The sequence below is a fragment of the Drosophila nasuta genome, chromosome 2R, assembly GCF_023558535.2.
Source record: "Drosophila nasuta strain 15112-1781.00 chromosome 2R, ASM2355853v1, whole genome shotgun sequence".
Classification (NCBI taxonomy): domain Eukaryota; kingdom Metazoa; phylum Arthropoda; class Insecta; order Diptera; family Drosophilidae; genus Drosophila; species Drosophila nasuta.
Genome location: NC_083456.1, coordinates 15,158,739 through 15,180,666, shown reverse-complemented (window position 1 = coordinate 15,180,666; position 21,928 = coordinate 15,158,739). Strand labels below are relative to the sequence as shown.

The following is a 21,928-nucleotide window of genomic DNA, read 5'->3' as shown; positions in this document are numbered from 1 at the left end:
GCATCCAGCGGCCTAACCTAGTCCTAGTATCTCACATCATTGGAATATGTCCATTGTCTTTTGTGTGGTGCAGGCTGGCGGCGGCAGCAACGGCGACGGCAGCTCTCGTTTTGTTTGCTGCATAAATAATTTGAGAGTAAATTAATTTATTCGTTGACATGTGTCCTGCGTTTATTTCAAATTGCATTGTCATTATGCAAATGCACTTTGCACCATCACCATCAACCTTTTTGTGGACTGAAGTGGTGGAGGCCTATCAACCAGATGCAACCGTGCTGTCCGTGTGGCAGCAGCACATCAACATTTTTCCCATTCACATGATCTATTTGTTTATCCAAACGAGTTATTTACACTTAATTTGGCAATGCGTGTAATGGTTAGCAGAACCGAGAATCCAGCGACAGAGATACAGGAGAGAGATGAAGAGAGAGTTTTCGGGATTTAATTTGCTTTTATTGCCTGCACACACTATCAATATTTTGATAGACACAGACACATGTGTACACACACACTTGATTGTTTAACTGTGATGAATGTGAATACATCGCTCAATGGATTTTCTAACATGCGATTAAAGCAGCTTTTAACTGAGGGATAAAGATAATATTTTGAAAAATCTGCTGAAATCAATGCTGATCAATTACTTTAAACTTAGTGTGTGTAATTTCAGATTGCGATTGCTTTCCAGCTGAGGGAGCACTCGAAACAGGTCTAAGTCAATTATTCAATTGTAATCAAGCAATTAGCTGATCGTTTTACATTCAGCAACATTGTTGCAAACATAATGCAAATAATGATGCAACACTTATTTTTATTATTATGGAGATGCCTGTGGTGGGTGCTTTATGCCTGCCTCCAGCTGACCAAGTAACCGACATTTTACGCCATCTAAAGTTACATTTTGTGTGTGTAGAGTAGTAGAGTATGTAGTATCTTAGCGCCTGTTGCCTGCCCACGTAACAATCCGCAGCAGGCAAACATGCAGAAAGCCGCTACAAGCAACAGGCAACGAACGTGCAACAACTCACACACCGCGAATATTCAAGAGTTGCCACATATTTGCCAAGGGAAAATGCATAAGTGAAAATGTGCACGCTTTTCTTTCGTTGGCAGCACTGCAGCGCCAACCTGTTGTTGTATTTATGAATGAAGATGTAATTTTACACTTTAATTGCGTGACTTGCGGCTGTTCTCATATTTCCAGCTCGAATTCTTCGGTTATGCTCTCTTCGGCGGCGAAATGTTGCAATCAAAGAAATTGCAATCAACTAATTGAAGAGCATTGATAGGCAAATTAGCTGTCTCAGCAGTTACACAATCGTTACACATTTCGGGCCTGGCATCAAGAGAATCTCCCTCTCATTTGAGTTGGCAAGGCGGCGCACCTTGAGGGAATCCTTTCACTGTTTGTTTGCATTCACTTTTGTTGTGACCACAACAACAAATGAAACAAGTGGCATTCACTTGGCGTTTAACAGCAACAAGCAAACAAAACCATTGATCACACACAAACAGATCATTGATTGTCTCGCGCACTGTTTGGAAGTAGTCACCTGCTGCTTTTCAGACGATTCCCATTTAGACGTGTTGTTTCCAGTGCAATTTGCGGCCGCCAGCAGAAGTCATTAACAGTTAAACCACACCTGAGTCTGACACTGATTTGGTTTAAGTTTTGCTCCGACAACAAGTGCAACAGCAGCCAGCAAGAAGTTGCAGCTCGTGATTTGTAAAGTGCAATTGCAATTGATTTGTTTTTTTTTTTTATATATATTTTGTCGGTGTATGTTTGGCCTGCAAGTTTTTACAAATCATTAACCTGAAATATTGCACATACGCCGTGTTTGTCAGTCGTAAAGAATATGTACCACTTTTGGTCGCTTGTTTAATGTCAGTTGTTCGTCATAAGCACGACAACCACTTCAGCTCCCAATTGAAAAATTCATTTAGAGATGGAAGACTGAACGATTTGTAAGCTTACCAACTTCGACTGATTAAATCAACCTCAATTATGCACCAAGACTTTCGCTATTTTCCATTAAATTCATCGCATTTTTAATTGACAATTTCGACAGGATAATTTCTCACGAACTCATCGCTAAGACACAGCTTTTGCTTTAGTGAATTGACACAGCTGTTGCTGCCGCTCTGTCATAGATTGAACAAATACTGCGGGCTAAAGAGCTGAGCTCTTTTTGCTTGACTGATGCCATGTTGATACTGTGTAGAGTAGAGGATAACTGGCACTGTGGCATGTGGTGACTTGTTTTTGGCCAATGTAACTGCATTACACATTTCTGTGTCTTGGCCCGCAGCTTGTGTCCCGCTTTGGCGGATGAATGACGCGAAGGCCACACTATATCAAAAAATTACAGATTGCGCAGGCCGTTTTTGATTTGCGTGGCACTGGCGAGTGAAAGTGGTTTTGTCGTGGGCATAATTTTCGAGTATTACAAAATACGATGCATCTATTCTTTGAGCAAATTATGAATGTCAACAGCCGTATGCTTACAAAACGAAAGAGAAATTATAAACAGAGCTTGTGGTTAGGTTACATCATAATCTGTATTGGATTTTTAGATGCAGTTAAAAGATCTTTCACACTTTCAAATGGGATGCAACCAAGCAACCACCGCTGCAACGTCGTAAACTAGCCGCAACCAATGAAAAGCTAGCAAAACACATTCATTGTTCAATTTTCCAATTGTCATCGATAAAACAGCAGACACACATCGACATAACACACAATGCTTTATCGGCAAGTCAATCGGAGCCCGCTCTAAACAAGTTGCATGTGCTGTGCTGTGCTGCATTCAATCGCAATGAAAATATTTCAGCCATGGTCCAACCGGGCGCCTTTCTCATTATCTTCTCCTCTGCATCGTTGGCTCAAACCGGCAGCCAAAACTAATGCAATCAACCGGCAGCCATCCGTTCGCCAAATGCTTTTCATATCTTCACTTGCCAATCGTTCGGCCGGCTTGTATGCTTAATTAAATTTACCATAACACGCTGCTGCTGTAGGCTTAAAATGTTTGTTAATGCACGCTTACTTAAAAAAAAAATCCAAAAATAATTGCGACGGGCTCAACCGGGATTTGAACCCGGGACCTCTCGCACCCAAAGCGAGAATCATACCCCTAGACCATTGAGCCGCTTGGCGAGCAGACTTTTATTTCCAAACTCTAGCTACGCGCTTTGCTTTTGCGTTTTGGCCATGTTGTGCCTATTTTAAGTAACCGCATGCTGCAGCTAAAAGTATGCAGCACTTTTTGTCATGCGTCACCTATTATTGCACGCTCCTATAACTATGCAACATTATGCACAACTGGCGTTTGATAAGAGCAGCAAAAATAAGCAATGTTTTAGGCAATTAACAACATTAGTCTTTACTTAAGAGTAAAAGTCAATTTTCTTTGTTTTCCTTAGCAATAGTTTTTATTTTAATTATTTGATCTATGCGTATATACAGATTTTACATTTTACAGCAACTTACAAATAGCTTTATGAAAATAGTTCACGAAAATGCATGCACAAGAAAAATTAGCACAAAATGAAAATACTACAATGGATTTTCAGCAATAATCATATCGATGTTTTTCTAAATGTTATCTGCCATGTTTGATAACTTAATTGTAATGCAAATCTTTCAGAAAATGTAAACTAATCCTTATTAAAAATGTGTACATATGCCTATGGCAATAGAAACCCTATCAGCTAATAGTCGTTGCAAAACTATTTACGTAAGTCTATTTAGGTGAATATATCCTCAACCAGCTGCTTGGTGATGATGCGATGTGGCCGCGTCGGATTCACCTTTGGGCGCTGATAGAGACGAGCATTGATTGCATACAGCCGGGGAGAGAGATCGCAGCGCACATTGAACCACCAGTCACAGACAAAGACCGCCTGAGAGAACTGTGTGCCATTGGGGCAAAGAAACGAAGCCTGACGTCCATCAATGTCGCAATAGTGCCAACCTAAGCAACAAAAAAGTGTGTAAATTAAATGCTGCCAGCTGCAAATACAGGTAAACTTACCCTGACAGCGCGTTTCCATGTCCGCAAAGAAACCGGGATAGGCCTGTTCGTCGCAGTAGAAGTTTGTGTAGGGAACAGCCGACAGGATGGGATAATCAACGCCGGGTCGACCTGCAAAAGTTATTTATTGGTTATTGCAATTAGCGGCTGGCGAGTAAACAACATGTCCTCTTCTGTTCATGTCGTGTCCTATCCTGTTTGTTCCCAATCAATTTCACTTCATGCCGCTTTACTTAAAAGAAAGTGCAACTGCATAAAAAAAGGGTGGAGATCTCCCTCCTCCTCTCTGGCTCCGAAAAAAACGCTCTGCTGTCAGTTGCACGCGACAATTGCGAAACGCATAAAAAAGTGTTGAATGTTGGCATAAACAAATCTGAGTTTCCGGCCCCCAACTTCCTGTTTTCGCGTACCAATTCGTGGCTTCATAGTCCGATTCGGATCGCTAATAAATGAATTTACGAGTAGATACGCTGCTCTACCAAAATATCCCATACGAAAAGAGACCCCCTTCCGAAAAAGATAAAACAAAAGTGAAATGTATTTTTTCACACGACATGGAAATGAAAACATATTTCTGCAATCGAATCCTGTCGCAGGCTTTTGTTAGACAACACTCCTGCCGTGCATATTGATTGACTTGTCAGCAATAACACTTCACTTACCGGGTATGGACTTGCCCAGCTCCAGATATTCGCGTACCGAGGGACTCAAAAAATTATCGGGTATTTCCGGTACATCCTTCTCCTGGCTGCCGCTCTCTTCATTCTCCAGATCCTGCTGCGGTTCCGGCTCAAAGTTAACGGGTTCTGGTGCACGTGGTCTTTTCGCTCGCTTCGATCGAACCGTTTCGCTGCAATCTGCAAAATATTAAATCTAATTAAGTCAACTCAAATATCAAGTGTCAGATCTTAAAGTTCAAGGTAAGCGATACAAATCGCATTAGATTCAAGATTAACAATTTGTTTTTTGGCTGTTCATCACACCCATCAACAAAACCATCATCAGCTAAATTTAATTTATGTTAGGCCATGTTTTTAAACCAGCAAATGGTGACCTGGTTTTGCGATGGTGCAATATATAGAGTCTCACTTGTTGTGTGGCATGTTGCACAACAGCAATTGTGGCAATGTTGACAAGTATTCTTTTGCGGTCGTGTTCTGGCCGTTGCTTGACCTTGCAGCTTCTCTCTGGCAGTGGGAAAATACGTATTCCACTGACAAAGTCAACAACAGCGTTGATGGTAATTGCTTAGTAATAATTTGCTGCTGCCTTTTTGTGTGTTTATTTGCTTTTGTGGCACTCGGCTATGCTCATTAGCTTGATTTGCAGCTGCAACACACAACGTCGCGCTTCCTCCATTGCAGCCCACACGAATTTTGCATATAGCTTGAGGGTCAGTCTCCGTCTCTCTCTCTCTCTCTGTCTCTCTCAATCTTCTCGTGCTGTTTCTCTCTCATTTTGTATTGAACTTCTTGATTTGCATTCGGACAGTCGGTCAGTCCGTTGGCCTGGTCAAAACTACAACTGCAACTGAAACTCGTTCTTAATTTCATTCTACAATTCGCGCAATTTATTCACGTCGTTGTCTCGCTTGCCTTTTTGTCGTTTGTTGTAATTGTAATTGACCTTAACCTTGTTAACTTGTTGTTCATTTTTGTCTCTTTCTTGCTGATGCTGTTGTTACAGTTGCTCGTGTTGTTGTGATTGGTTTTGTGGTTGTAGCTGTCGTCATTCAAGTTAAGCTTCTCCGTAGTTTAATTATCTTTAGGCGTATGAACTCTCTGGTGAGAGAAGGGCAACCTTTAGAGCATGTAAAGCTTTGCAAATAAATTTGCATGACATTTCAGAGTGCATAAAATTATTTTGTAAATTGCAAAGTATTGAAAGGCAAACAACGGAAGGAAAATTAAAATTTGTGCGAGTCATTTTATGTTTATTTCTTGCAAATTCGATAAAATAACATATCAATCATATGGTTACATTTTAATAGTTTCTCAGCCTGCACATTCAATTGCTTCTCACCTTCAAAAATATCTAATGGCCATAACTTTGCCAAGTTTCCTAAGTTTGCTTCCTTTTGGCTGACGTTAACTGCTTCATTGTGTCAAGTAAATGATGAATGGCGCACCTTAAAATTGGGCAACTGATAAAAAATGACAGCCTGGATTTATGTGCTTGCAACATCGCGGATGTTGCCATGGATATATGCACAATATATGTGTGTCAGGAGTAAGAGATATGTGTTGCAGAGAATTAACTTCTGGTAGGCGTGGCTTGGTGTGATTTGAGCCACAAGTTTTATCAATTGGCCAGTTTTGCAGTGGAGCAGCAACAATTACAATTGTGAAATGCGTGGCAGTAGTTTTGCGCCGACCACAGTTACTGTTGTTAGCAGCTTAATGTAGCAGCTGCCACAATGTTGTGCACAATCTACACACACACACACACACACACACACACTTCACCACCAAAAGGCAATTACTTTAATTATGCGACTGTGCTGCAAAACCAAAAAACCCAATCACATTGGGTCGACGACGACAACGCCGCCACCAATATGTTATATGTATTGTGGGGATCGGAGATCGATGTTGTTGTGTCGACTTTAGGTTACCTAACCCAATGCCATAACGTGCCACAGGGGTGTGCCACCGGCCAAGCCAGGCATGTGATGCACTGCATCCGCTCTGGCCAGCTGCCCAGCCCAACTCGACGCAGCCTCAATTCCAGGCTCCACGCTCTACTAAAATGTTTTTCATTAACTTCGCACAATAATTTTTTCTAATGGTTACGCACAACTTTTGTAGATATATGTATGTAGATATATATATACAGATGCAGATACAGATACAGATAGGCACGTACTCATAGTTTGCCAATTGTTTTTGTAGGCTTTACAATTTGTCGCCGGCAACACTTTGTTGCTTTTGCTGTTGTTGTTGTTGTTGTTATTGTTGTTGTTGCATTGTCGCTGTGGGTTTTTGTTTGCCTCGCGACTCGACTCTAATTACAATTTGATTGTTTTTCGCAGTAATTATTTCAATTGTAATAAATTTTTCTGACAAAATTTAATGTTGCAATTTGTCGCTTCCCCTGAGTAAGAGTGTCGGTGCCGAGTGTGTGTATGTTTGTGTGTGTGGCTAATAATGTGTTTTTCAATTGCATATTTCTCTTAGCCAACAATCTCTGCGTTTTGGGTGGGTGGCTCAGTGGTTTTTAATGTGGTGCTGATTGGTTTGCGCTTTCCCCTCATTTTTCTTGGTTAAATAATTAGCTAAAAGTGGAGCTCAGAGAAGAGCACATTAAAATTGTTTTGCAATATTGCCAAAATGCTATAAATAATTAGTGTTAACAAATTGTGAATTTTCTACCAAAAACTTGCTATCTGGCTTGCCTTAATATTTCTTCATTTTTATTGAATCTTTTGTTCGAATATCATCTAAATTCACTCAAATTGAAAAGTTTTGAAGTATTGCCAACATTGTATAAACAATATAATGCATTAGTACACAAATTGATAATTGCTTATCATAATTGCTTAAATAACTTTTAATGTTTATCGAATCTGTTTGCTCAAACACTGCCTTAAAAAAACCACTCAAACTTATAGTAATTTTCTAAATTATACCTGCCAAAACTATTTACATATTTCGATATTAACTACAGGATAGAATAGACACAGTCAAGTAAATCGCCTGCAGCTGTCCTCGTATTTATTATATCCTTGATGATAATCTGTGCTCCTCCTATCAACTCAACAAGCTCGCACGAAACAACAATTAAACATTGCCACGATATTAAAAAGCGCCAATTTTACCGCCTTCAAGTTTACAAAAGCCATTGGCAAAGCAATGGCCCAGTTACTTTAGTTAGTTGTAGGCAATTGGTGGAGGGCGTATTTCAATAGCTTCGATAAGAATCGAAAATAAAGTCAAAAGTAGTTCGTTCTAACGGCTTTTGTGTCAAATTCGATTTGGCAATTTGCATTTTTTCGGCGCAACTTGTTCATGAACCACGGATTGAATTAACGAATGGATGGATATGGATTGTCTGTATTCATAATTTTTGATGTGGTCCGTAAAATACGTTGCATGTGGCAGCCACAGAGAGGAGGGGATGGGGAAGTACTTTTGGTTACGGCTCGGCTCAGTTCGCTTTACGAAGACAAAGCGCCTTTGAGCTATTTACAATCGTCGTCGTCGTCATCGTCATCGTCGTCTTGGCGTTACACGAATGAAAATGAAAATGAAAAAAATAAAAAGAAAAACTGCAGCGAACTCGTTTGTTGCATTGTTTTAGTTTTATAAATCGTTGCGACGCTGCGCGGCGTTTAGGTTTGGCCAGCAGCAGTTTATGCAATGCATTTAGTCAATAGATTAAGGAGCCGGCTCTATACTATTTGCAATGCCTATCGTAGCGTTTATTCATTCACGTGCATGTGTCAGCACCATGGTGCGACTGTGTGTGTATGTGTGTGTGTGTGTGTAACAAATCGTGACTGCATGAAGTTGCCGTTAACAAAATCTGTGACTTTGCCGCAAACTCAAACGCTGCTGCGATCAAGGCACATGCGCATTTTTAAGGTGGAGCTTGTCGCGCTTTTTTTTGGGATCGACAATAATATTTAAAGCGATTTTCCACAAAAACAGTCTCGCATTGATTGCACTAGCGAGCAAAAATTAATGTTATTATTTTGAGCTAATTAACTAAATGAGTGCGCATAAGTTAATAGGAAAAATAAATGCCAACTTTCAACTGGCAAGGAATTTAATAATTGCTATTGAATTGTCTCTTTAGAGACTTTTACTACAGTAATTACTTTAGGGCTTTGGTTATGTATTTAGGGTTTTTATTTGATCAAAATAATCGATTAGAATAATTGACAACTTTCATTTTAATATTTACTTAAGATCGAAAAGTTCTTAAATTAAGATTTGTAATCTATGTTTAGTAGGATTTTTTAACCTTCTTCTCATAGAAAGCTTATAACTTTGTGCCTCGTGGAAATACATATATCCTTCAGTATATTTTAGTATTTTTTTGTTGTATTAATTTGGTAGATTTAAAGAATAATACCACATTGCTTGGCTTTAAGCATACTCGACTATAGGTTTATCACTTTGAGTGTGTTAAACAGTTTGAAAATCATCAACCTAGTTTTCATAATTCCTTTTAGAAAATGCGTTCAGCATAATGATAGCCAAAGTGAATCTGCAATAGTATGGTATATAAATGAGTACAGCTGAATATGGACGTCATTTATGTTATATACACGTCTATATATTTAAGTATGTAGATGAAGAGGGGTCGGGAATAATCCACCTGGCAGATTTATTTGATGTCGACGGGCGCGAAAGGCAGGCGCAACAGGAAATTCATTTACATAATTTTTGCGCTGTCCATTGGCATCCTTTGCGCTTGACTGGGCATTATCCTTTTAACGAGGCACACGAGAGAAAGGGAGACAGCGAAAGCAGGGGGGGTAAGAGAGGGTAAGAGAAACCAATGTACGCAGTCAGATGGCTAGCCGTGTGGATAATCAGCCTATCAAGGATTCAATTATATAATGAGCTTAATTTATTTTGCGAGACTCGACGGATCATCGTGGAACTGAATTATGTTTGCGGCGACAGTCACTTGCCATTGCCATTGCCTGTTGTTTGTCGTTTGCCGTTTGCCCCGTGTGGCTCCGCTTAATGTTGTTATTGTTGGCGGCGGTCTCATTGTGAAAGGATGTGCCACGTCGTCTTTTCGCCTTTTTTTTTTTTTGTTTTTGTTGTATTCATAAATGATTTATGTGCTCGTAATTGTCAATGAAATGCTGCCCCATTTGCATCGCGGTGGCTTTTAACCCTTAACGACTTTACGTGGATCATCCCACTTGCAACACTTGAACTCTTTGAATTCAATTTATATATACTATAGTATTTTATGACTGCACTGAAAGATTAGTCATTGTATCAGTTATTAAAGTGGCCGAGAGTCATGCGAAAATCACATCAAACATAAATTGCACTTCTTTTGGTCTATACTTTTGGCCACATTAATGATATGGTCGGCTGCCAAAAAGTGTTTAATACTGTGCGTATACCTGCGTACATATGTAATTATAAATTTTTATTTCATATTAATTGCATTGAAAGCCGCCTCGGCCACAGGCAGTTTATCATCGGCCAGCTCATAAATATAAATGAGCACAAATTTGTATTTTTCTGCTCTTTTTATATTACTGTTGTTGTTTTTTATTTTCTTTTTTTTTTGCGCAATTTGTCGCGCACAAAGCAAATTTCAATTTAATTGAAAATTATGCCATGGCATTAACATTAATCGCAAATTAATGGCAAAACGCAATGCAAAGAGTTTTGCCGCCTGTGTGCGACCAGATCTCATTGGATTTGATCCTCCGCAAAAAAAAGAGAGAATAAAATATTGTAAGGAAATGTTGCCACTGAGCAATTGAAGGCGTTAGCCAACAACTGGTTGTTGGCCTCAATCAAATTACAAGTTGCCATTAAATATTTTTGAATATGTATGTACACACACATATGAATCGAGTATATAACTTTAGGCTTATCGCCTTTGTGCCATTTGCATATGCCACCACACAGCTGGGGCGGCTCTCGACTCTTTCTTGTTTTTGTTGTTTTTTGTTTCTTTTTTTTTTGGACATTTTGTTGTGTGTTCGTTTGTCCGACAGCCGCATAAATTGTTTTCTCATGTGTGCCAAATGTTTGACTTACGCGCCAAAAAATATTTGAGCATTTAAATCTTTTGTATGCACTGTGCGTGTGTCTGCAAGTGTTTATGGCTGTATGTGTGTGCGTGTGTGTGTGTGTTGTGTGTGGAATGGGCCACTTTTTGTTATCCACAAATAAATCAATTAATTTTTGAACATGCGAATGCAAATGCGTTCTCAAGCTACAATTAGAGAAGAACATGTGTCGTGACACGAAATAAAGTGTTGCATAATACGATGAACGACAGAAATTATATCGTATCACGTCTTTTCAAATTTCAAATCTTAACAATGTAAATTTAATATATTAGATGAGTAAAAATTTAAAAAAAAAAAATAATAATTAAAGCACTTTATTAGTATAATATGAAAAGACAATGAAAAAATGGTACTGATAATTTGACCTAACTATTATTAACATATAAATAATTTAAAGAAAAACAATGTGAGGACAAAAATAAGAAAATAATATAAGATTCACTGAATTTATTTACAATTTTGCTGAACATACAGAACTTCTTTTTCCAACATTCCAAGTTGTTATTTGATATCGTGTTTGATCCAATGTTCTTCAAAATAATCCACTTTTGAATTACTAAAAAAAAAAGTAATACTCTTTTGGCATTTTCTACTTAAACATTTTAATTTGAAGAAAAACATCCTTAAGGTATATTGAAAAAAAGGACTTTACAACAAAACCCTTTAATTTCAATTCAATACTGATAGGAAACGTGCAGATTTTTCTAAACAAACAGATCTTCCTTCGGAACATTTCAAGAGATTTTTACACATCGTATTAGCTCCATTTAACTTAAAAAACAATCGCAGCACGCTCCCATCTCTAGCGTGCCAAAGTATAGCAACTCTGGTATTTTACCACCTGGCGACAGTGGGACAAAAACGCACTGTGTGAACAAGTGACAACTCTGAAGGCGGGCGGAAGGCTTTATCTGCATGGCAAATATAGTCTGTCAGATATACAAGGTATACGAGCTGACAAGGAGCATTTAGCTCAATTTATAGGCTCAACTATGCATTAATTGCTGCCATACATCAGACGTGTTTTATCATTGCAAAAGCATAAAAGTTTCCGTTTCGCATTAAGCAGCAGATAGCAAAAAGTATTGAAAGTCTTTTGCCTTTTGGCTCATAAATTTGTTTTCCTATCGCCGCATTGCAGAAAACCATTTGCATACTTCTTATTGATGGCAAATGTTTTGACATGCAGTTGTTGTTGTTAGTTAGTTTGTTCGTTGTTGTGCTTGTAGCGGATGTTCGCTCGAAGAGCAAAACAAAAGACGCTTAGTTACACGACGTTGCATTAAGTATACGCGCCGTTGCGCCTTGCAAATTGTGAATTGTGAATGGTTAATGGCGAGTGGGTAGCAAACGTTAGCACCACGACCACAAGATGCGCGGCGGCATCCACTTTGCAGAAACCCAATCAAATCCGATGTGATTGCTATTGCTTGCTTGCATACAATTAATTATAATTCATTATGCAGAGTTATGGGATTTTTAAATAAATTATTATTCCCTCGAGGAAGTTCCACTTTATAGCACAGCTCTGGTGACCTTTATATTTAAATATTATGCTTGGCTAATGTTAAATAATGAAGACTTAAATAAATGGATTGAGTTGCGAAGTCAAAATCTAACATCAATCATAAAATAACCTGCCAAGATTTTATAGGCGTCAGATGAATAATTAAAAATGATTTCATTTACTTCCCCGTTCCTGCGATTTAGAGAACACTCTTTATTTGTTATATTTTATTAGTGAATTACGTATTCATTTCATCATTTTGTATAATTCAGTCAGTATAACAATTTTTAAGAATCTTGAATTGACATTGCAAAATTGCCAAGGTATTTCTTATAATTAAGGTTATTTTTTTTTAAATTTGCATTCAAATTACGAAATTCCTACAGAAAAATATACAATAAAATGTATCCATAAAAATCATAATTGAACCGTCTTCACCTGGCGCCTTTGGGGTATTAATGCAATTGTTTATAACATTCAATTAGCACTAAAAATTTGTATGCGATGTCTGCGCTACAAATTGATGTCATGCGAGAGATCACCTTAAGAGACGACAACAGCCATGAAGTTTGATCATGTGCAGCATTAGTAAACTTGCCCCCACTTAACAGAGTCGTAAAGCACTCAACTACAGTGGAATATCAGTACAATAAACAGCTTTAAAATTTCTTGAAATTAATCATCTGAGTTACTTTTATAGAGACGTGTCACTATAAAATCGAATTTGAATTGCAAATAAATTAAGTAAACAATTGTCAACCATTTGACATTAGACAGTAGTTTCAGTTATTGTTGTTGTGTCTGCTTATTGTTGTGTTGTTGTCTTGTGTTGTGTATGTGGGCAAGTTGATTAAAAATATATTAATAAAATGCAATGCCAATGCGACGATTAATCTGAAGCGAACCCAACAACTCTCTCACACCTCATCGAAATGGCAAACGAATATTAATGCTTTACTTTAGTTGTTGTGGCCACAAAATACAGAAATATCGTGCAGCTTGTGGGTGCGGACTGTGGCAACCTTCAAAATTTCGTGAGAGCCGCTCGTACACAAATTGTGGCTTCGAAATGTCAAAGGTCAAATATAGAACTTTCCCAAGTTGTATTTTTTTTGGCGCCTTTCAAATCACTCGAAACTCTCGCATGGATGCAGATCTTTGAGTATGCCAATTACATAAGCAATTACATCACAGATTTTTTTTGTTGCTGCGTGGCTGTTGACAACAACAACAACAACAACAGCAACAACCCCCGCGTCTTGGGAGTTTGTTGGTGGTGTTTGATGTTGCAAGCAGCGCCACTTGCTGCTGCCCCCAGGTCTCTGGCCATAAACTAAGATTCAAAGCAACAAAACTGTAATGAAAACAACGTCGCGCGTTGACCATAAATACTGCAAAATAAAAATTAAAAAAAGGCAACCCGCGCGCGTTCTTCACGCAGTTTTTTGGCTTCTTTTTTTTGTTGGTGTATTTTGTTTTTTATTTTATTTGTTAGCGCCTGACACATCAAGGCGGCTGTGTTACCTCGTTCCCGCCCTCTGTCTGAGCGGCGACGTTGCGACGTGTAATCTGCTTGAATTTATTGCGTTTAACTTGAGTTTTTCTGTAATTCGATTTGGCTGCATCTGAGTAGCAACAACGACAACGGCAACAACTATGCCTTGTGGCCATAAATTATATTCTCGTTGTTGTTGCGGGTTGCATAAACATTTATGTATGTGAATTTTGATTAATGTCGCCGCACACAGCAAGTTGCAACTTACCAGTAAACAGTAAATATCCACAAAACACGATGAGCACAACGGTGATCCTGGGCAACATGTTGCTAACGTTGAATGTTGTTGCCAACGATTGTTGCTAAAGTATTGTTGTTGCCGCCCGTCACTTTCGTCGCTAGCTGCCCGTTTGTTTGTTTGTTATTATTGTTATGTACGTATTTGTTTTGACCTTTTCACAGCCGCTTAGTATTGGTTGCAACAAGGCGACAACAAGTGTCTCACTCTTTCTCTCTTCCCGTACAAGGTGAAAACCGCAATTGCAATCTCCTCGAGACTTGGCGTGTAAATAAAACGCGCGCGCGCTTGCGACTTAAAAAAACGCGTGCGATTTTACGAGTCGTTAGACTAAAGCGATTAATCGCTTTTCCATTAGCCGCAGCTGCAACACACCGCCAATTACATGCGGCTTAATGTTTTTTCCTTATTGTCTGGTTGGTGCCACGCCAAGAAACCGTTAAAGAGAGTCGAGAGTGTGTATTAAATTTGCATGAATTGGCCTATAAAACGTAACTAGAGTTTTTGTGTTTTTGTATGTTGTTGCATGTGGGGTTGCCTAATACGCGGCTGCCTCAAGTAGCGGGCGGGCGCTTTGCAGTTGCAACAGCAACAGCAACAGTAGCAGAGTTGTTGCCTCAAACAATAGCACAGCACTTAAGCACACACACACTCGTATATAATTTTGATATTTTTGTTGTTGTTATTGTTATTAGGCTACTGTGTTGTTGTGTCTGTAAGTCTGTCTCCAGCTGCCACACACAATTGTGTTGTTGCATGTAATTTCGGTTTTAGTTGAAGCAATAACAATATCGCTTAGATCAGTCAAAAGGTACGAGACGCGAATCAACAACAACCGTTCGCTATGGGGTTTCAGCTTCAACTGATTTCTGTTTTTCAATTGTTGTTCAATTTTCGCAACGAGCATCCAGACTCAGTCTCAGACTGAGTCGAAACTTGAGTCGCTTGGCTGCTGCTGCCGCTGCTGTTGCTGTTGCTTTGAGCCTGGCTCGAACTCGTTTGTCGTGCCTCCAAAATATTTTTTTGCTGCTCAGCTGCTTGTGCTTTTAATTGTGCTAACTAGACTTGGCCTTACGCAACTGCAAATCAAATTAAATCAAATCGCCTGATGAGTCAGACCCTAGTCAATGGGCAGCCTTCACATCTCGAAGCGTTAGCATTGTGCTCGTTAGCAAAAAAACAAAACTAACTACACAGAGATATGACCCCAAGACACTCGAACAAACAGCTCCAAAATCATGTAATTAAGAAGTTTGCTCTTTTTTTCTATGTTGTGTTTTTGGCCAGAACGGAAAAACCTTACCAAAAACTCTGCTTTTGGAGGCCTCCTTTCATTTTTGTTTATCCATCTGAAAATGTTTTTATATATATACATAAATACATTTTGTTTTTCTGTAGCCAGCTGCTGCTAATCGTAGTTGAAGTGGAGCTTCGAGAATCTCAATTCACGAATCTCGAATGCTGTGCAGCGTTGACCTTGTAACCAGTTTGTTGTTGCTGCCACAAATGTGTCTTTGCCCTCCAGACTCCTGTCTGACTTCCCATTCCCATGGCACAACTTCAGCTTCCTTTTGCTCTGCACGCTTCACTCATTTACACTGGCCGCATTTCAATTTGTGTCTGATTTATACAGACTATATGTGGTATATAGCAGCTGACCAGCATGCCTAATTAGCCTGATTTTTTTTAGACAGGAGGCAGACAGGCAGCAACAATGGTGGAAGCGCCAACAGCAGCAGCAACAGCAGCAGTAGCCTTCAAGGTCTTGCATAATAAAAGTACAAACATAAATCATAATCGCATTAGTCGGAGGCAGCTTCACCGAGTCGCCCACACGTGTCCATTAAATAATGCAAAAGAAAGCGAAAACAAAAACCAAAAAGCGACCATAAACAATGCGAACTACATGAATTATCTATTTTATACAGACAAAAAACTACTAATAGCAAAAGTTGATTTCTCATTACAAGTCCGAAGTAAGCGCGCGGCACGCACCAAAAATCGCAATGTGGCGGCTAACGAGGCGGCTCAAAGCGCCAACAAGCAGCAAATTGTGTCCGTGCTGTGTCTGTCGTCCGTAATTGATAAACTGGCCAAAATGAAGTGTCTAAACTCCATGGCTGACTGACTCACAGACCAAGAGACGGACTGACGGACGTTCGCTGTAAACATTATTAAACAAAAATTCATTTTTGACTGCGCGCAATCATTGTTGTTTTTTTCCTTCTGTTTTTCAAACTGCAATTGCCCCGCTAATTGTTTTAATGTGTGCTAAATGTTGTTGTTCAATTTCAAGTATGAGCAAATTATAGGCAGAATGATTGCAGTTCAAGAGCCTATTACCTGCACCAAGTAAGAAAAGGCGTGTTTATTGCTCGCTAACATACTTGATATCAAGTATACGAACTGTTGCAACAAAACTGCAATTGATATTCACTAAAGGAAGTTTAAATATTTTTGATAAATTTCAAAAGAAGAATGAAATATTTGAGTGTGTTCCAAATTCGCATATTGTAATAGACAATTTTAATAATTGCTTCCCCTCTCATTAAGTACTTAAAAAACACTTTAACTTCAAGTGTTGCGCACTTCTAGTCTTCAGTAATAAACAAGACTGGGATCAGCTCAGCTGTTGTGTACGCATAAAAATGTTCTGGCCAGTTGATTGATCGCTTGACTTGCGTAGCAAGTCTGTGTGGCGATTTGATTTTGACCATTAAAACTAATTGGCAGCGTAACTCGGCTGAAAACGAAACGAACACTCAGTCTCCACCACCAGCACCAATTAAATTGAACGCACAAGACACGCCAACACACAATAGAAGAGACATCAATTTGCGCTGAGATATGCCCAAGACAAGGTCAAGAGTGGCTTGACTTCAGAGGGAAGAGAGATCACTCGAAATGCTTGTAAAGCACATACTACCAATTCAATTGGCACTGCCCTGCCCTAACCTCTGGGGCCAACATCATAAACAACAAGCCTGGTTTTGTTTTAATGATGTGCCAAGATTTGACGCTCCTACATGGGTTTCATTTACACACAACGATCACCATCGATCTGACGATGGCGATCTCGAATCTCAACTCTGGCTGCCATTTATGGTAGAACCGAGCGATTGGCGCGAACTTGCCTGTCATCTGCTACAAATCAGCTGTCATAAGCTCCCAAAAAGCGACGAAGCGGCGCGACGCCAGCATTTTTAAATTTGTATGTTATTTGGCGGTTTTTACAATCACTTTCAAAAGCAAGCAAGCAAGCACACACCACCAGCCACAATAGCTAGCAATAATAAAAGCAACACACACTAACAAGCAAAAGCCAAGAGTCTGTCTCCTCCAAGTCGGCATTGCTGATAATGATCATTGCGAGAAGAAGCACATTGAGAAATGCACAATTAAAAGTGGCAACTTCAAATACCGCTTACCATTCACCACCACAAAGTCGCATTGGATTGGATGCGAGATCGCATCATTAGAATGTCTTTTTTAATGGCCCACATTCATGTCCAATGTCTTATTTGCTTACTTGCATGCAGGTGCTGAAGAACACCAAGAAGCAATTCAGCGATTATGCCGAGGAAACCCTGGCCGGGATCTCGAAGCATTTCCGTTTGCTGCACGGCCAGCTGCAGAATGCCGAACTGAAGGCGATCGAGATGCTGCGCGAGTCCAGTTTGTCGCCGCAGATGCAACTCAATGAGGCAATGAGCCAACTGAATGGCTACGAGCTAGTTTTAATGGTGAGTATTAAGTAGTAGGGCTTCTTTTTTCTATAACTTTCTCGTGTGACTGACAGAAACTACGCAAATGCCTGAAGCCCGAAGTGACGGATAACATTTTTTTGAAGGACGTCATCTGTTTAATTCACGAGCACTTGGAGAAGATTCCAACAAGTGTCAAAGTCAGTAAACTCGCTGGCAATCCATTTTTGTAAGTACAGCTTAAAATATTAAGCCATTCATTTATAGATTAACTAATGTTTTCCCCTATCAGTATCAGCAACACCGTCGAAAAACTATCCGATATTATAAACCGGCATTTCAGCACCAAATTTAACAATCCACAAATTAAGGTAAAATTTTCCAACGAATATAACGACAGCAGTACCATTTCGGACATTAGCTATGGTAACCAATCGCAAGCAAGCGCCACCACCTGTCCCAGCACCAATATCCCAACACAGGAGTACGGACCGCTTGCCGTTGCACTTCCTTCGGACAGACATCAACTTCAGCTGAAGAACCACATCACCAGCTCCTACAGCAATAACTCTTTTGAGATGGACACACAGCACAGCGAGATGTTAAACTCATTCTCGGAGCTGGATATCAGCAACTCCAACTGTAACCAGACATCCAATACCCTGACTAGCCAAGTGGGCAATTGGTTTAAAACAGGTGCACGCGTCCTAGTGGTCTCTGCTAAGACTCCGCAAGATTTCTATGTCCAATGCCCTCAGACAACGCAGCGCATTCGTGAGCAGCTAAAGAGATTTATGACGGAATTGTCTGATTGTCTTACGCCAGAAATGATTAATGTTGGTGAACAGTATGTTGTGCGTATCAAACAAAATGAAATCGATCGCTGGCAACGCGCTTTGGTTTTCTCAAAGTTAGCAAAACCGAACACGTATAAAGTCTTCTTACCCGATGTCGGGGTATATGAAACTGTACAGAGCAACGCGTAAGTAAATGGCAATTATTTAAATAAATTCATAAACTCATTTAAATTGACGGACTTTGCAGTTTTTTATGAGGTTCCCGATAGTCTAGTCGACTTGCCGCATGCATCCGTGCACTGCAGCTTGAAGCAGCTGATGCCCAGCACCGGCAACTCTGAGTGGGATCCAAAGGCAGGTGCCTTTCTTAGGCAGGTGGTGCAAAAGGAAGCTTTTGTGACAGTCCTGCGATCGATAGGGCCAAAATTCTACGAAGTGCATCTGACTACCACCAATTGCAATTCATACATTTCGGTACGCGAAGCTTTTTTTATACACAGGCCTGGCACATTCAAAGAGTGGTTACACGCACGCTCAGCTGCCCAATCCACAGCAGCAGGTCGCACAAGCATCACAGAAATTGGAAGAAAATGAACCTCATGTTGGAAACATGGTGATGGTGCAGGTACTCCATGTGCAACATCCCCAGGACTTTCATGTTATGTGGCACAATGATGGAGAAAAATACGAAGCCAAACAAACCGAGCTTCAGCATGTCATGAATGACATGAGTTTGTCCAATCTGGAGCCCATCTATATGGGTAGATTGCATATGGCTTGCGTGCTGCAGTGGGAAGGTCAATGGCATCGTGCTCGCATCGAGGAAATGCTGCCGGATGGTGAGTAAAGACTTGCTTCGCAATCAAGTATTATCTAACATAATATGTGCATTGCAGGTTATGTCGTGGTTCGTTTTGTTGACAGCGGTGTAAAGCAGAAGCTATACTGGGACATGCTGCTTATGCTGCCGAAAGAGCTCTGGCATCCTGAGTTTGCCATCAAATGTTGCCTGGCCGATGTCGAACCACTACAGAAACATAGTTATGCTTGGACAAAGGCAGGAATCGACGCATTTAAACAGCTGACTTCCAATCCTAAGCTGATTATGGAAGTGATCTCTGTGCGCGACAATGTAGCTCATGTTGCGTTACACTTCACATGCTCTGGCCGCGACAACACGAATGTGGCTGCATTGCTGGTGGCACAAGGGCATTGTTTGTCTAATGGCGACAGTAGTAAGGTTAGAGAACTGACGGTTGTCAATAAAGCGCCTCTCGATGCGGATACACGCAAATTAATAGAGTTGACCAAGAAACAGCTTAAAGATATGGAGCAACCTAAGCCTGATGACAAGCTGGCACCAACAATTCAACGTAGCGAAATTGAGGTTCTGCACGTTGTAAGTCCCAGTGAATTCTACGTCACCTTGAAGCAATTTATGATCGGCTTAGCCGAGTTGAAAAAGTCCGTACAGAATGCAGCCGTTGCCATGAATGAGACGGAAGGGTACCCGCTTCAAACTGACTGGGAGCCAGGCAACATGTGTTACATCTGGGTTAAGGCCAAGGCGGACATGAATGTATTCTGGCATCGTGGTAAAATTATCAGCGTGGCCGATGAAACCGATGTCGAGGATAAATACAATGTGCAACTATGCGATATTGGCGAATTGGTCGAAATGGTACCTGCCTCCAGCTTATTGCCAATTGATGATGCTATGGCGCTTATCGCAAACGGCGCATTGCGTTGCCAGCTGTACGGCCTTTGTGCAAAGGATGGGGCTTGGTCACCAAAGGCGATTCAATTCTTTAAGGCCCAGTTGGACGCATATAAATGGCTGTATGTGACTGGCCATGGCCGTGATGGCGACTGTGCGAATGTCAATTTATGGGGTTCATTCACCGAGATCTCTGGTCCCTTTTCTCCAGAGCGCACTACATTCGTTAGCATTAATGAAGAACTGATGAAAAACGGATGGGCCGTTAAGGATGGCAACAAACAATTCGATCTGCCAGAACACTCAGCTTCACTAAACACAATAACAATGCTGGATACAAATAACATTGACGATGACGAGGTCTTGGTGGACCTAAAAAACGTGGACAGACTAAATGGTAAAATGTCCTTGATTTGACATTATTTATTTAATTTATCATCTCATCTATTTCTCTATAGCTATGACACCTGTAATGTTTGGACCACTTCCGGATCAATCATTCGACTACAGTGATGAAATGCCTCCACTTCAACTGTTGGAAAATTTCAATGATAAGACACCCACCACAGGTTGCAATGAGGCGCCCTTGGCATGGCGAACACCGCGTGATTGCAAGAAAAGTATCTTTACGGCGCTGCCCACGTACGTCAATTACCAATGTGAGATCTATCTGAGTCTGAGTACTGATAAGCCATTTAATAAGCATATGTGCGAGTTGCTAGCGATACACTTCAGTCTTGAGTTCCAGAACCAAGTGCCAGGCACTTATGTGGTGGGACAACCGGTGGTAGTCAGGTATCATTTGGACCAGAATTTCTATCGCGGCATTGTGCAGAGCAAGATGAGCTCAAAGGGCGAGTATCGTGTTTACTATGTGGACTATGGGAATGTGGAGAAAACGCTGCCTGCAGATATGATTCCCTTTGCACCGTTTCCGCATTTGAATGCTATGTGCTTTCGCATTGCCCTCGATGGTATGCGACCCAAAGAGCATAAGTATGATCTAAATACAATGGATGTTCTGCACAATGCTGTGGTTATGAAATTGTGCAGTATTCGCGTTATGGAATCTAAAGCGCCAAATGGATTGCCACTGTGTCAAGTCAAGGTGGACAACGAAGATGTGGTCACCATGATGGTATCGAATGGCTGGGTCTTGCGTAAAACATCACATGATAAGCAAGAAGTTGCACTGACTCGTCCCAAAATGCTGGAGAGTTTCAAAATGTTCGATGAGCTACAACAATTGGGTGAAGTGAACAACAATACGACCGTACAACCGCCTCCAGCGAAGAAGAAATACACAATGCAAAACCAACAGATGCAACATTTTGAATGCGATGAGGATTTCGATTGCAAAGAAGAAGCGTTACAGCAATTGCAAATGAGCATTAATTGCGAACAAAAGTCCGTCAATGGTTTCACAGATGACTATACTATGAACAATGATGACGGCATTCCGCTTATCAAAAAGAAAGTTCTCCCTATCTCTACGAGTCCTGAGCCAGATCCAGCCAGTTATTCGTCATCATCACATAGATCAGCCATAGATCAGGTTCGACGTCGCATTCAGTTGCGTAACAAGGTATGTATTAAGT

The 21,928-nt window shown here is 40.4% G+C and overlaps 2 protein-coding genes and 1 non-coding gene across 3 annotated transcripts in view; 1 reads left to right on the top strand and 2 right to left on the bottom strand.

Moving 5' to 3' along the window:
* The window catches only part of LOC132784237 (uncharacterized), a 50,215-nt gene that overhangs the window by 27,316 nt on the left and 971 nt on the right, over window positions 1–21,928 (top strand). The window contains 7 exon segments of the mRNA XM_060789714.1: window positions 17,652–17,855; window positions 17,912–18,045; window positions 18,109–18,798; window positions 18,865–19,099; window positions 19,101–19,452; window positions 19,510–20,727; window positions 20,789–21,915. Coding sequence (XP_060645697.1) covers window positions 17,652–17,855; window positions 17,912–18,045; window positions 18,109–18,798; window positions 18,865–19,099; window positions 19,101–19,452; window positions 19,510–20,727; window positions 20,789–21,915 — 3,960 coding nt within the window.
* Window positions 3,081–3,152, bottom strand: Trnap-ugg (transfer RNA proline (anticodon UGG)). Its single transcript has one exon. It is a non-coding gene; the product is annotated as a tRNA-Pro (tRNA).
* Window positions 3,422–14,962, bottom strand: LOC132784385 (uncharacterized). Its single transcript, XM_060789971.1, has 4 exons — window positions 14,083–14,962; window positions 4,700–4,894; window positions 4,038–4,148; window positions 3,422–3,977 (listed from the first exon to the last, which is right to left on the bottom strand). Exons 1-4 carry the CDS (start codon window positions 14,138–14,140, stop codon window positions 3,751–3,753), a joined length of 591 nt encoding a protein of 196 aa, XP_060645954.1. The 5' UTR covers window positions 14,141–14,962; the 3' UTR covers window positions 3,422–3,750.

Coding starts and splice junctions, on each gene's coding strand:
- LOC132784385 (XM_060789971.1), bottom strand. CDS start 14,140: ATGTTGCCCAGGATCACCGTTGTGCTCATCGTGTTTTGTGGATATTTA. Junction 4,895..14,082: donor TGGATATTTACTGTTTACTG/GTAAGTTGCAAC, acceptor AATATTTTGCAG/ATTGCAGCGAAACGGTTCGA. Junction 3,978..4,037: donor CATGGAAACGCGCTGTCAGG/GTAAGTTTACCT, acceptor TTTGTTGCTTAG/GTTGGCACTATTGCGACATT.